General features: G+C 42.0%; 1 protein-coding gene across 4 annotated transcripts in view; it reads left to right on the top strand.

Annotated features, from left to right (window-relative positions):
- LOC134355745 (monoacylglycerol lipase ABHD2-like) overlaps positions 1-13646 on the top strand; it is a 101315-nt gene that overhangs the window by 67560 nt on the left and 20109 nt on the right. For all 4 annotated transcript variants that reach the window (XM_063066092.1, XM_063066093.1, XM_063066095.1 and 1 more), the window contains exons 7-9: positions 6161-6253; positions 10151-10264; positions 12575-12644. In XM_063066092.1, coding sequence (XP_062922162.1) covers positions 6161-6253; positions 10151-10264; positions 12575-12644 — 277 coding nt within the window. The remainder of the gene's footprint in view (positions 1-6160; positions 6254-10150; positions 10265-12574; positions 12645-13646) is intronic.

The following is a 13646-nucleotide window of genomic DNA, read 5'->3' as shown; positions in this document are numbered from 1 at the left end:
AGTTAAAGATAAGGGCCGAGCAGGGGCTCGTACCGAACCAAGGTGGAGGGTTCCGGGCGACCCAGGAGGTTAGGCTGGTTCCCCCATTTGACGATACCGATGTGGATCGGTACTTTCTCCATTTCGAAAAAGTGGCCATAAGTCAGGAATGGCCGAGGGATAAGTGGGTTGTCTTACTTCAGAGTGTACTGAAAGGGAAGGCCCAACAAGCTTACTCCGCTTTATCCGCGGAAGATGCCCAGAAGTATGAGGTGGTGAAGGAGGCCATCCTCAGGATTTATGAGTTGGTCCCGGAGGCATACCGGCAGAGGTTCCGGAATGCGAGGAAGCGGTGGGACCGCACGTATTTGGAGTTTGCTCGCGAGATGCAAACATATTGTGAGCGTTGGTGCGCCTCGAAAGGGGTAGAGGGGGATTATGACAGACTGCTGCAGCTGATTCTGATTGAGCAGTTTAAAGGTTGTGTCCCTGAGGGTATGAGACCCTACCTCGATGAGAAAGAGGCAGCCACGTTAGCCGCAACTGCTAAGTTAGCGGATGAGTATGCGTTGACGCATAAAATGAAGGTTGCCCCGAGTAAAGGCTACCAGAAGGGTAGTCAGGACGGCGGGGAGAGTCCGCCGGAAAAGTCAGAAAGTAAGCCGGGGACTAGTGAAAAGGATAAGGTAGACCGGGAGCAGCCTGGTAGGAAGTCTCCTGGGGTCGTCTGTTATAATTGTGGGAAAGTCGGACACTTTGCGTCCAGGTGCTTTGCCCCAAGGAAGGAGACGGGGAAAGGAAAAGCGGAAATTTTGAATGGCTGTATCGAGCTGTTAAGCGAACCGCTAGGGAAGGACAGGTCTGAAAAAGTCCAGGAAGGGCGCGAGAGGTTTATCTCGGCCGGACTGGTGTCAATGAAAAAGAGGTTAAAACCAGTTCCAGTGCGGATCTGGAGAGACACGGGAGCGTGTCAGTCACTAATACTGAAGAGTGTATTAGAGTTTAGCTCAGAGACCCAGACTGGGGAGGTAGAGGTCAAAGGTGTTGGGGAAGGGACAGAGTCAGTCCCTTTGCACCAGATACATTTACAGAGCAACCTGGTCTCTGGACTAGTCACGATCGGGGTGAGGGTCCGAATTACCGATGAAAGACGTGGAAGTCTTGCTCGGTAATGACATCGCCGGAGGAATCGTGTTCCCAGTCGTGAGATTGACGGGTCAGCCTGCCAGCATGGAGGCCCCGCCCGCGATGGTGAATTTGGCTGAAACATTTCTGCCAACCTTGTATGAGACAGAGTGTAGTGAGATAAGAGGTAGTGAGGGAGCTGGGACGGACGTAGCAGTAGCCAGGAAAGAATTTGTGCAGACGCAGGAGCGAGGCGAGGGGCTGATGGGTTTTGCAGAGACCGCTCTCTCTGACACAGCCTTGACAAGCTATTGTGCGGATGAGGAAGTGCTAAGGAAGAAAGGGAAATCAAGTACAGCATCCGCAGATGAGGAGTGGGGGGTGGTGCAAAAGAGTTATGGGGATGAGGTTTTTAACATGGCCCACGAGGTACCCCCCGGTGGACATTTTGCGGTGCTGGAGGAAACAGTTGGTGGAATCATGAAAGAGAGTTACCGGCTGCCCAGGGGGAAAAATGTTATTGATCATGACCGACGCGAACTGAGACGGTCACCGGCTTTTGATATGCTAACAAACCTAGTCGGTGTTAGCGTGGAAATCAATGAAGCTAGGGGCCCCTTGATAAGAGAAAAAAACCATTTTGAAAAGATTAGGATGGGATCGGTCAGATGGGAGAAGGCTATTGTTTTGGCCAGGTCTACTGATAAGGTCTCTCCCTTAATCCCCGAAGGAGTAATTAAACGACTCGCACCCATGTGTTTGATTGTCCTGAGGAAATGCAAAGAACTGGGACGTTGGGTTATGTCTGTTACAATAGGGCAGCCAAGTAAACAACACCCATATTTTTTGAGTAATTCAGTGACTAAAGGGCTGATGAACACAGAGGTGTGTATTGGCAATTTAACACGGCTGTCTGAAGCCAGCTTGATAGTGAACCTTGGAAAAAATGAATTCGGCCACACGAATGTCACTTACCTGGGAATTGTGGTGACACAGGGGCAGCTGGCAGTGATGCAAGCTACAGTGCAGGCTATCGCTGACCTCCCAACCCCGACAGACAAGAGGGCCCTCAGAAGGCTTTTGGAGATGGTGGGGTACTGCAGGAAGTTTTGCAATAACTCTGCGGTCAATACCCGTCCCCCTCCTACTAAGCCCTTGCGAGGGAAAATTGAGTCGGAATGGGACGACCCTTGTTATTGTGGTCCGGGACAAAACCAAATGAGAGGTTACATTGGTCGCAATTCATCAGTGTTTTTGGCCACTATGAAGTTTGCTGAGTTGGAGCCTGGTCTAAGGGATTATTAATAACACGTGTAAAAGGAACAGAAAATGTGATGACTGTCTGTCAAGGTGTTGACAGCTTCAAATTCTCTGTATTAGCTAAATAACTGTTAAAGATGTATATTGTGTATGTAGCAGATAATGTAGTCATGTTTGTAATTTTTACCTCCCGGTAAAAATCCTTAAAGGGGGGAAGTGTTACGAGAATAAACATAAAATTAAGATGTTTTGCTGGCCTGGGCTAGCATCAGTGGCATCAGCAGTTGGTCTGCCACCTGCCCTCAGGGGAAGGAGAGATAAGGAACAATGGAGCAGCGTCTGGAGATGTGTAATGAAGGGATGTGGGAGGGAGAGCTGTCTGGAGCGGCTCCCCCCTTTGAACCCTGAACTGTTTGAAGTGATGGACAGGCGATACCCCAGCAGGGGGATAAAAAGGGGACAGGTTTGCTAAGACGGACACACACGCCACCCGAGGTAACGAGACCCTGGAAGCGGTGCGCTTCTCACGAGTGGGTGAGAAGTCCCAGACAACGACAAGGGTGGAAAGGTACGATCAGCGGGAACCCGGTGTGTGTCCGCCCTTGCCTGGGTGCCGGGTTCACTGCAGAGGATCGACCGCATCTGGAGGAGGGGTCACAGTCGGTGACCTCAGGTGACATCACCAAGGACCTGCCCAAAAGCTGTTTGTGAGCCATCCCGCTGGTCTGTGAGTGAAGCAGTGTTCTGAATGATCAGTTGTTCCTATTCTGTCTCTCTTCCCCCACCTTGTCCATCGCCATGGCAACGATTACTGCGAACTGAACTACAAACTGGACTGAACTTTGAGTCATTTTGAAATTGGTCATTTACCCCTAGACAACGATAGAGCTTGATTGATGCTGTTATCTTAATTCTGTGCACATGTGTGGTTATCATTGTTGAATTGTTGCATTTATTATCCTTTCGATTACTGTGTTGCTTGTTTCTTTAATAAAACTTTCTTAGTTCTAGTACTCCAGACTCCAACTGAGTGATCCATTTCTGCTGGTTTGGCAACCCAGTTACGGGGTACGTAACACTTGCAAGCTGAAGAATACCATCCCAACAGTGAAGCATGGGGGGGGTGGCAGCATCATGTTGTGGGGGTGTTTTGCTGCAGGAGGGACTGGTGCACTTCACAAAATAGATGGCACCATGAGGAAGGAAAATTATGTGGATATATTGAAGCAACATCTCAAGACATCAGCCAAGAAGTTAAAGCTTGGTCGCAAATGGGTCTTCCAAAGGGACAATGACCCCAAGCATACCTCCAAAGTTGTGGCAAAATTGCTTAAGGACAACAAAGTCAAGATATTGGAGTGGCCATCACAAAGCCCTGACCTCAATCTGATAGAAAATTTGTGGGAAGAACTGAAAAAGCATGTGCGAGCAAGGAGGCCTACAAACCTGACTCAGTTACAGCAGTTCTGTCTGGGGGAATGGAACAAAATTCCAGCAACTTATTGTGAGAAGCTTGTGGAAGGCTACCCAAAACGTTTGACCCAAGTTAAACAATTTAAAGGCAATGCTATCAAATACTAAAAAATTGTATGTAAACTTCTGACCCACTGGGAAAGTGATGAAAGAAACAAAAGCTGAAATAAATCATTTTCTCTACTATTATTCTGACATTTTACATTCTTAAAATAAAATAGTGATTCTAACTGACCTAAGACAGGGAATATTTTCTAGGATTAAATGTCAGGAATTGTGAAAAACTGAGTTTAAATGTATTTGGCTAAGGTGTATGTAAACTTGTGACTTCAACTGTACATATATATTACATATGTATCAAAAGAATGTGAGACAAGGTCTGTAGATTTAAAATAGACAGCTGTTCATGTGTATATTCTGTAGAAAAAAAATACATCTTACACAACACAGATGTAAATCAGAGTTTATATGCTGTTGCCTCAGAGCTCTGTGGCTGATGCAAGTCCATTAAGTGTGGCCCCATTTGATACAGAGCAGTGATCATTTAGTCTGCGTTTTTGATGCATCGGCAGATGACTCCATAGTTGGGTCAATTTCTGGCTTGGCTTTCTATAATTAACAACAAGAAGTAATTATTTGGAAGTAAAAACATCTGGTTGTTGCCATTCTCTTTATTGCAGCAAGGTTGATTATATACAGCGGAAATCAACTTTTCTAAATATGCAGGTCGGATACTGACCCTGCAATGAGGAATGTTACTGTTTTTAGGCTCCCAATCACAAAAATTGGCCTAATGTACATAAATTGTACTTTCTCCCTTGTGAATGTATACTGAATAAGTTGGATGCATAATTGAATGGATTAGAAAATATTTGAAGAAATGGAAACTCTGCTTCATGAAGGTCATTCCTCCCATAGTACTTGCACTACATATGAACCTCTCCTGATTTTCTCTGGCATTTTTGTATAATGTTATTTCTTTGGATTATTAATGCAATATCTGCTTTCAATTTATTAGTTATTTAATACTTGAATTTTACCACTATTCCTACGGTAGTGTAGCAGCACAAGCAATTGGAAGATCTGGGTTCAATTCCTGCTACTGTCTGTAAAGAGTTTGTACATTCTCCCTATGACTGTGTGGATTTTCTCTGGGTTCCCCAGTTTCTTTTCATATTCCTAATGCATACTGGTTAAGGGTAAAAAATTGTGGGCATGTTATGCTGGTGCTGGAAGCATGATGACACTTGTGGAGTGTGTTGGTCTTTGACACAAACAACACATTTCACTATATGTTTTGATGTACGTGACAAATAAAGCTAATCTGATATAATATCTGCCAACCAGAGGGCACAAGCTCTGATTATAGGATGTTTCCTATAGTGCGGCAGTCTAGGACCAGAGGGAACAGCCTCAGAATACAACGACAACCCTTTAGAACAAAAATGAGGATGAATTTCTTTAGCCAGGTAATGAAATAAAATGCCACAGATACCTGTGGAGGCCAAATCATTGGGTATATTTAAAGCAGAGCTTGATAGGTTCTTGATTTTTCAGGCATCAAAGGTTACAGGGAGAAGGCAGGAAAATGAGATTGAAACGGAATTATAAAAAATCAGCCATGAAGAATTGGCAGAGCACGCATGATGGGCTGAATGACCTAATTCTGCTCCTGTGTCTTATCCTCAATTATAGTAGAGTTGTTGCAAGTTATTTATTGAAGTGGTTATTTTTATGAAGTCTGCTGTTGTGTCAGCTGCCTTTGTCTAGATTGAGGACCAGTTCCCTTTTGAGTAAACCAGTAGTAGGGTCAAAAATGAATAATGGGAAACCAGTTAACCCAGTCATGGTGTTGAATTTTGGAAGCGTTACAGGGCTCCATAGTTTTATTATCCTAAAAGGAATCATTTGGTGTAAAAAAAACACACCATGTAATGACAAGAGTGTAAGGTGTAGCCTTGTGGGATATGTCATGAGTAAATTTTGGATATATAATGATTACAGGATCTGTCGATTAGATGCACCCTAGAAAAGTTGTACTGAAGAAGCCAAGAGTGCTAATTGTCCAATAGACAGGAAACTGCTGCTTGCCTCCTGGACAGGAATGTCAGGACTGTGCCGAAGAGCTTCCTGAGAATTGAAATTCAGGTTTTTAGCTAGCTGCAAATGTAGATAACAGGATATTACTTCACTTCTTAAATTTATAATGCGGTCTGATTCTATCTGTCTCCTAACTTACTGGAGGAACCAACTTTGTATAATACCTCATGAATGAAGTGTTTATGTTGTTGAACCTTATGCTTAAGGTTTTTGTTTTTCTCAGGGCACAGGAAACTTTCCTGCAGTGGGACCAGTGTCGGAGATTTTACAACTTCCTAATGGCAGACAACATGAAAAAGATTATTTTATTTCACAGGTGACCTTTATTTTCATTGTTAATTTTCTTTTGTGATTAGAGATGCATTTGAAAATTAAGTGATCCTTGGTGAACAAGAGCAACCTATGTAGCAGCCAATTAGTAAAGTGTTATTGCATAATTATGTGCTCACTGAAGGGGAAGCTTGCAGGTCCTCCCCAGTCCTCCCTACTTATGGCAAGGTTCTCTTCCTGAGAACTCTTTGTCACCTGAACTTTTCACGTTGAAATTTGACCGTGAACTGAGTTACAACGTGGAATAAGATGCCTGCAGAGGTGAGATATCCCAGAGGAATAGTCTTGGAGAAGCATTTTAAATGTTATTTTTCCATTCCTAATAATAAAGCTAATGTAAAGAATTTTAGCCCGGGCCTGTATCTGGCTAATGGTTTAAGAAAAGATTTTACTGCAGACAAGGTTTTAATGTTACTGATGGTTTTAAAAAAGGACACTGCCACTGACCTGGATGTATTCTTCTTGGGTTTGATGTGGCAAAATTCCAAAAGGCCTGCAGCCCCATAACAACTAGAAAATCCATCCTGCCGGTCACCTGTATGTATGGGCTGAACGTAACTGGGGTGTTTGTAAGCCGGGGAGGACCTGAACTTGACAACACAGATTTTTATGTTTACCCATTAGTTCTACTTTGATCTGTAATTTATAAAGCAGATTTAATGTACATTTTCATATTCAAGAGCACTTTATCGTAAGCTAGTTTTATATTGTACTTACTGTCATCTTGGTTCTTCTGATCCTCAGACATATTGTACACTTAGTGGCCACTTTATTTGATATACTTTATTAGTGAACTTAATAAAAGTGGTCCTGGCCTTTTGCTGCTGTATCCCATCCACTTCAAGGTTCAATCTGGTATGCATTCAGAGATGCTCTTCTGCACACCACTGTTGTAATGCGCAGTTATTTGAGTTACTGTCACCTTCCTGTCAGTTTGAACCAGTCTGGCCGGTTTCCTCTGAATTTACATTTCCTCCACATTCTGATGTTTGGTTTGAACCTGTTAACCACGTCTGCTGCCACATGATTGGCTGATAAAATATTGCATTAACGAGCAGCTGTACCCAAAAGTGGCTACGGAGTGTACAATCCACGAAGAATAGTAACATAAAAGTAAACTTGCTGGATTTGGCAATACTTCAATTTTTCTGTTCATTAGCTTGGGCAAGTTTACCTTGCTGGTGTTAATAGTATTGCCTTATTAGCACTCATTGTTGCTTGTGCCAGTGCACTGTTTTTGACAATGCAAATGGAAAATTATTTTGTAACTTCCAGTATTGTTTTTTCTGATGTCATCTATAGTTTTAAAAGAGATCCCTTAGAGTTCAGTTTTATAAAGTTGCATCTCTACCAACTACTAAAACCATTTTTTATGGGAACCAAGAGCTCTTAAAATATATGACTGTTGGCTCTTCCACAGACCCAGTGGCATCAATGTGTGGCTGTCTGATTTCTTGCTAACCTGGTAGCTATATTTGTTGAGGTTTTACTGCCACTAACTTTGGCTTGGCCAGGGCTGGAATGACTGGGAAGAAGGAGCCAAGGTTGTTTGTTTGAGATGTTCAATGCTGGTTAATGTAACTACTGCTGACTATGAAGAAACAAGGAGGTTTGTGTGTAAGTGTGGTGGCTATACTCATTTTATGAAAAGGCTGTATTATGTAGAATAGAAATTAGATTTTAAAATCAGCAAAGAATTTCATTTTATCGTCTCCTTTGAAGGAATTGCATAGGTAACATCAAAAGAGTACAAATAAAAGTTTGTTCGTTATGTGCCATGTTGTATGACGTAAGCAATCATGGTCTAATGACCAAGATTGTTCTTGGCAAATTTTTCTGCAGAAGCTATTTGCCCTTGCCTCCTTCTGGGCATTATCTTCACAAGACAGGTGACCCCAGCCATTATCAATACTGTTCAGGGATTGTCTGCCTGGTGCCAGTGGTCACATATCCAGGACTTGTGATATGCACCAGCTGCTCATATGACCATCCACCACCTGCTCCCGTGGCTTCATGTAACCCTGATAAGGGGGGGGTGGGTGTTAAGCAGGTGCCACACTTTGCCCACGGGTGACATGCAGGCTACCTCCTTTGATAGAGATGTATCTCCACCCCACCACACAATAAATAATAGTACAAAAAGCAAAACAGCAAACTTGAGGAACTGAATGGGTTGCATATGTTGGAAGACACCTAATACAAACAGGACAAGTGAAAGGAAGAGACGGGGTCTCAGAGGTGATCGGTGGACTGAAGAAGAGTGAGGGTTGATTGTCAGCAGGAGGCGGGTGGGGGAAGGATGGAGCTGGGAGACAGAGGTGTGCATGAAGCAGTCAGGAGGAAATGAGCAGATGGAATCAGGTCAAGGGAGGGGAGATTGAAGTGGAGACAGGACTGGAGGATAACAAGCAAGGACTCAACGTTCATCACTGCTGAAATCTGGTAAGTAAGAAAGGTGAATGGGATTTAACAAGGGAGAGATGGAACCAGATCCGGGAAAGAATGCAATGGTGAAGTATGTGTAGTAGGTTGACAATACCAGGAAGTGATTGGGGGAGAATAAAAATAGGTGGTAGGGGCTGGAGTGGGCTGCTGAGGGAAATGGTATAAAGTGGGAGGACTGGGTGGATTCATAGGTGGCAACAAATGGAGTTACGGCTTGCCTGTAATTGGAAAATTCAACATTTTCAATGTTTATACCACTGGGTTGTAGACTACCCAGTCAGATCTGAGGTGTTGTTTGAATTTGCATTGGGCCTCAATTTGGCATAGGAGAAGGCTGAGAACACTCGGTGGTGTAGGAAAGAGAAGGGGAAATCGAAATAGCATGCATCTGGGAGATCAGGTGGGCATTGCAGGCAGAGCACAGGTGCTTTGCAGACCAGTTGTGGAGTCTTCACTTGGTCTTGCCAATGAAGGTGAGGCTACATTGCAGCAGTGAGTGAAGTTGTTGGAGGAGCATTTAATTTTTTTGGATTGCGTGGAAGGTCTGTTTTACCCCTGGTGAGGAGGAGGTTTAGGAACAAGCTTTACTGTGGAAGGTGAGAGGTGAAGATATAGCTAGTGGTGGGTTCCTTTATGAGCAGGCAGAAATGACAAGTGCAAGCAGAATCCGAATCAATTTATTATCAGTATATGAAACATACCAGAACTGATAGTGGTTTGGTGGCAAAGATAAAACATAGGACAATACCATAACAGACTACACAATATCAATACACATTTGCAAGGCAATAGTGCGAACAGACATGAGCAATCGACAATTAGCAGAACAGTCACATGAACAAATATCAATAAACAAACTTAAATAAATGTGAAGATATGAACAGATTCAATAATGATCAACAGAACAAGGAGAACAGGAAAGACCATTTAACGGATGTTGTGCAGGGACAGTTAGGGTTTTACACCTGGTGAGTGAGTGCTGGATGCAGTAGGATGAAGAATAGAGGATCTCCATCTCTGTTCTGTTTGGAGAAGGAAGGATTGTGAAAGCAGAAGTCCAGGAAATGGAGGAAATGTGAGAAAGAGCTCCACTGAACACAGTAAAGGGGAAAAAAAAACAAAGATGGTGAATGGTGAGGGTGAGACTTAAGACACTGTTGGCAAAGTTTTTAATGCCAACTGGCTTCATATTTGTAGAGAGCAGAATGAGAGAAATGGGTCCTGAAGAACTTTGGAATAGTCATTTCTTTAGATGATAGAGACAAGGACGAGGATTTCAGCAGCAGTTGAATTGAAATAAAGTTGACGTTGATGTTATAGATCTGGAATTATCTGGTCTTAGTGGTTAATATCTGTTCGTGATCTTAGACTTTTTCAATTGTTTTCTGTGAATATTAATGAATAATATTCTGTTCTTGGTTTTAATATTTTCTTGCAGAAAAATATTGTTTGGAGAAAATGGTTGCAAATCACCTAATGCTCTGGTAGATGTAGATCTCAGCAAACTTTACACAGCAACTTCCCTCATGCACATTGATGACAACATCATGAGGTAAGTGACAATCTATTTCCGTGGTACTGCAAGTTGTGCTTTACCATCTCTATAGAAGTTCAGCCTATTAATCTAAATTGATACTCCAGCAAATTATGAAGGGAGTGCTACATAGATGGAGGTGCATGTTCAGATGGATATCGAAGTGCCCATGAATTTCAATGAAAAACCTGACACCAAAACCACTGTACTCTTTCAAATCCTAGATGCCAGTACAAGTTAACTTTAAATATTTTATTCAATAAATGGCTGAGGAGATTACTCCTTTGGACTTGCATCTTTTGGTTCACTAATTTATTTATTGACTATAGTAGATTAAGTTTTCTTTTATACTTCAAAAATCAACTTTTCATGATAAAAAATTATATAGAGCAACCCGGGTTCATTTCCACCACTGTCTGTAAGGAGTTTGTGTTTTCTCCCCATTACCTCATGGGTTTCCTCTGAGTGATCCGGTTTCTTAACACATTCCAAAAACATAGGGGTTAGTCGGTTAATTTGGTCACATGGGTGTAATTGGGCAGCATGGGTTTGCTGGGCCAGAAGGGTCTGATACCGTGCTGTATCTCTAAATTAAAATTAAAAAAAGTTTCCACCTTTATAGCATCACCCCCTGTCCAGTATGTCTCATCTTTTGAAATTCTCAACTGTTCCTTTGCTATAAAGATGGAATTTTATGTAGACAAGTGTGAGGTGTTGCACTTTGGGAGGACAAACCAGGGTAACTACTTGCATGGTGAGCAATAGGGCATTAGAATAGAGGGATCTGGGAATACAGGTCCATAATTCCTTGAAAGTGGTGTCACAGGTAGATAGGGTCGTAAAGAAAGCTTTTAGCACATGGTTCTTCATATATCAAAAGTATTGAGTACAGGAGTTGGAATGTCATGTTGAAGTTGTATAAGATGTTGGAGAGATGTAATTTGGGGTATTGTTTGTAGTTCTGGTCACCTACCTACAGGAAAGATGTAAATAAGATTGAAACAGTGCAGAGAAAATTTACAAAGATGTTGCCAGCACTTGAGGACCTCAGTTATAAGGAAAAGTTGAATAGGTTAATGTTATATTCCCCAGAGGAGAATGAGAGGAGATTTAGTAGAGGTGCATAACACTATGAGGGGTATGTTCCTCCTGTGCCTCATTTGGTGCATAGGACGTCAACTTTGCTGTTTCTTTAGCGTTTGTCTGTTTTACCAAGTTGCTAGCTTGATGCTCAACCCAGCACAGGTGGACCTTGTGCAAGGAGCTGGATTTAAATCCGGACCCATTATAAGGGCTATAGGTGGGCTAAATGCAAGCAGGCTTTTTCCACTGAGGTTGGGTGGGACTAGCACAAGAGGTCATGGGTTAAAAAGTTCGAAGTATGTAGGCAGAATATAACTCTGAGATTCGTCTTCTCCAGACAGCTACAAAACAAAGAAAATTATGGAAGCCGTTCAAAGTTAAGGGCAAAAGGTGAAATGTTTAAGGGAACTTCTTCACACAGAAGTTGTGAGAGTATGGAATAAGCTAACAGCAGAAATGGTGGATGCAGGTTTGTTTACAACTTTTAAGAGAATTTTGGATATGTACATGGATGGAAGGACTATGGAGGACTATGGTCCAGGTGCAGGTCAATGGGTGGGACTATGCAGATTAATAATTTGGCAGGGGCTAGGTGGTCCAAATGACCTGTTTCTGTGCTGTAGTGTTCTATGACAATACGGCGTTACTTGTTCCTTTGATTTCCTGGCCATTGTGTATAAACCGAACAACTTTTAAAACCATGCTATCATATCTTGTCTTGTGTCATTGGTGTGAATCCTGAAGTTTAAATAACTTTTCTTAATTCTATTAATTCTCTTAGTTCACCCAGTAAATACATGGATTGTGATTATATAGGGAGATGCTAATATTCCAATAATTCAGACATTGTGTGTTTGACTTCTAGTTGTTCTAATTGAATGTATACTTTTATTGTAACATGTAAAATACACAATGTATAAAAATGAATTACCAGAACATCAGCAATGTGCTGCTTTAAAGAATGCTATATGAGGTCATTCTTACCCTCGGCCATTAGGCTCTATAATGAGTCAACCTATAGCCGGGGAAGTGATGACCTCTCCTGTTAGACTGTTTGCAGTAACTTTTATTCCTTCTACTTCTCGAAGTATTTATATCTGTGCACTTGTAATGCTATTATGACTGTAATTTTCTTTGGGATCAGTACCTATCTATCTATTTAGCTATCTACCTACCCACCTATCAAAATAACTAGCAATTCTGCTTGGTGCATTTTGAGTCTACAATACTATCTGTCTATTTCAGGAAGTTCCATGGCTATAACACACTAAAAGAATATTATGAGCAAGAAAGCTGTATGCACTATCTTCACAATGTAAGTTACTAGATTCTGCTTTAATTTGTAATGGTTTTTGCTTTGTGCTATGCATTGAATTCCCCAAATTCAATAAAAGCTTGCTAATGTAATATTCTAAAGAGCGAAATTTTTATGTATTCAGCAAGATAGCCCTGATTATGACAGGCAGCAGCAGTTTACCCCACCGTTTCCTATTTGTCCTCGGTGATAGCTAATTTAAAACCCAAGCATTGCCCCTTCAGGTTTCAACATTCCTCAAAGGCACATGTATGCTGCCTGCTTCTTCAGCATGCCCATGGGTCAAATGCAAACTGAAACACAAACCACAGTGTTCAGTGGAACAATTACAGAACTACCCGGCTTGGAAAACTGTGTCCTGACAAACACGAGGAAATTTGCAGATGCTGGAATGTCAAGCCACACACATAAAAGTGGTATCCTCTTCCTAGAGATGCTGCCTGGCCTGCTGCGTTCACCAGCAACTTTTATGTGTGAAACTGTGTCCTGAAGCTTTTTTGTGGCTCCCAGAACTTGTCATCTTTCAGCTCAAGTACAATTCCATACAGGTGATGGAAAGCACTAGGAGGTCATGTTACACATGTCTAAATTGTTTCAAAAGCATCGTGTGCTATTGACGTAAGAACTGTATTTAAATCACTCTTTTTAATCCCTAGCCAGAAAGTGTGTTGCAAGTCTGTCTTGCAACTGTTAAATTTATGTGTACTTTTCTGGAGAATGGACTAGGCAGAGCTGTGGGGTGCCCACTTAGAATTGTTGTTTAAGGTAAAGAGGATTAGAGGTTTTGTTTTCTTCATTTCCCAATACTTTTGTTTAAAAACAAAAGTTGATTTAACCAGGTGTAATGCTTATCTTCCAAAATGCAGGTGTTGATGCTTATGCACATGTGAATAATGCATATTCTTTATGAATGTTAATGATGATTTCAGTGGTTGCATTTTAAGTACCTTCATCATGGTGAATTTGAATACAGTACTGGAACACTAGTTATAAATGCCCCTG

This window comes from Mobula hypostoma, chromosome 13 (assembly GCF_963921235.1).
Source record: "Mobula hypostoma chromosome 13, sMobHyp1.1, whole genome shotgun sequence".
In the NCBI taxonomy this organism is placed as follows: Eukaryota; Metazoa; Chordata; class Chondrichthyes; order Myliobatiformes; family Myliobatidae; genus Mobula; species Mobula hypostoma.
This window is presented reverse-complemented; position numbering and strand designations above follow the sequence as displayed.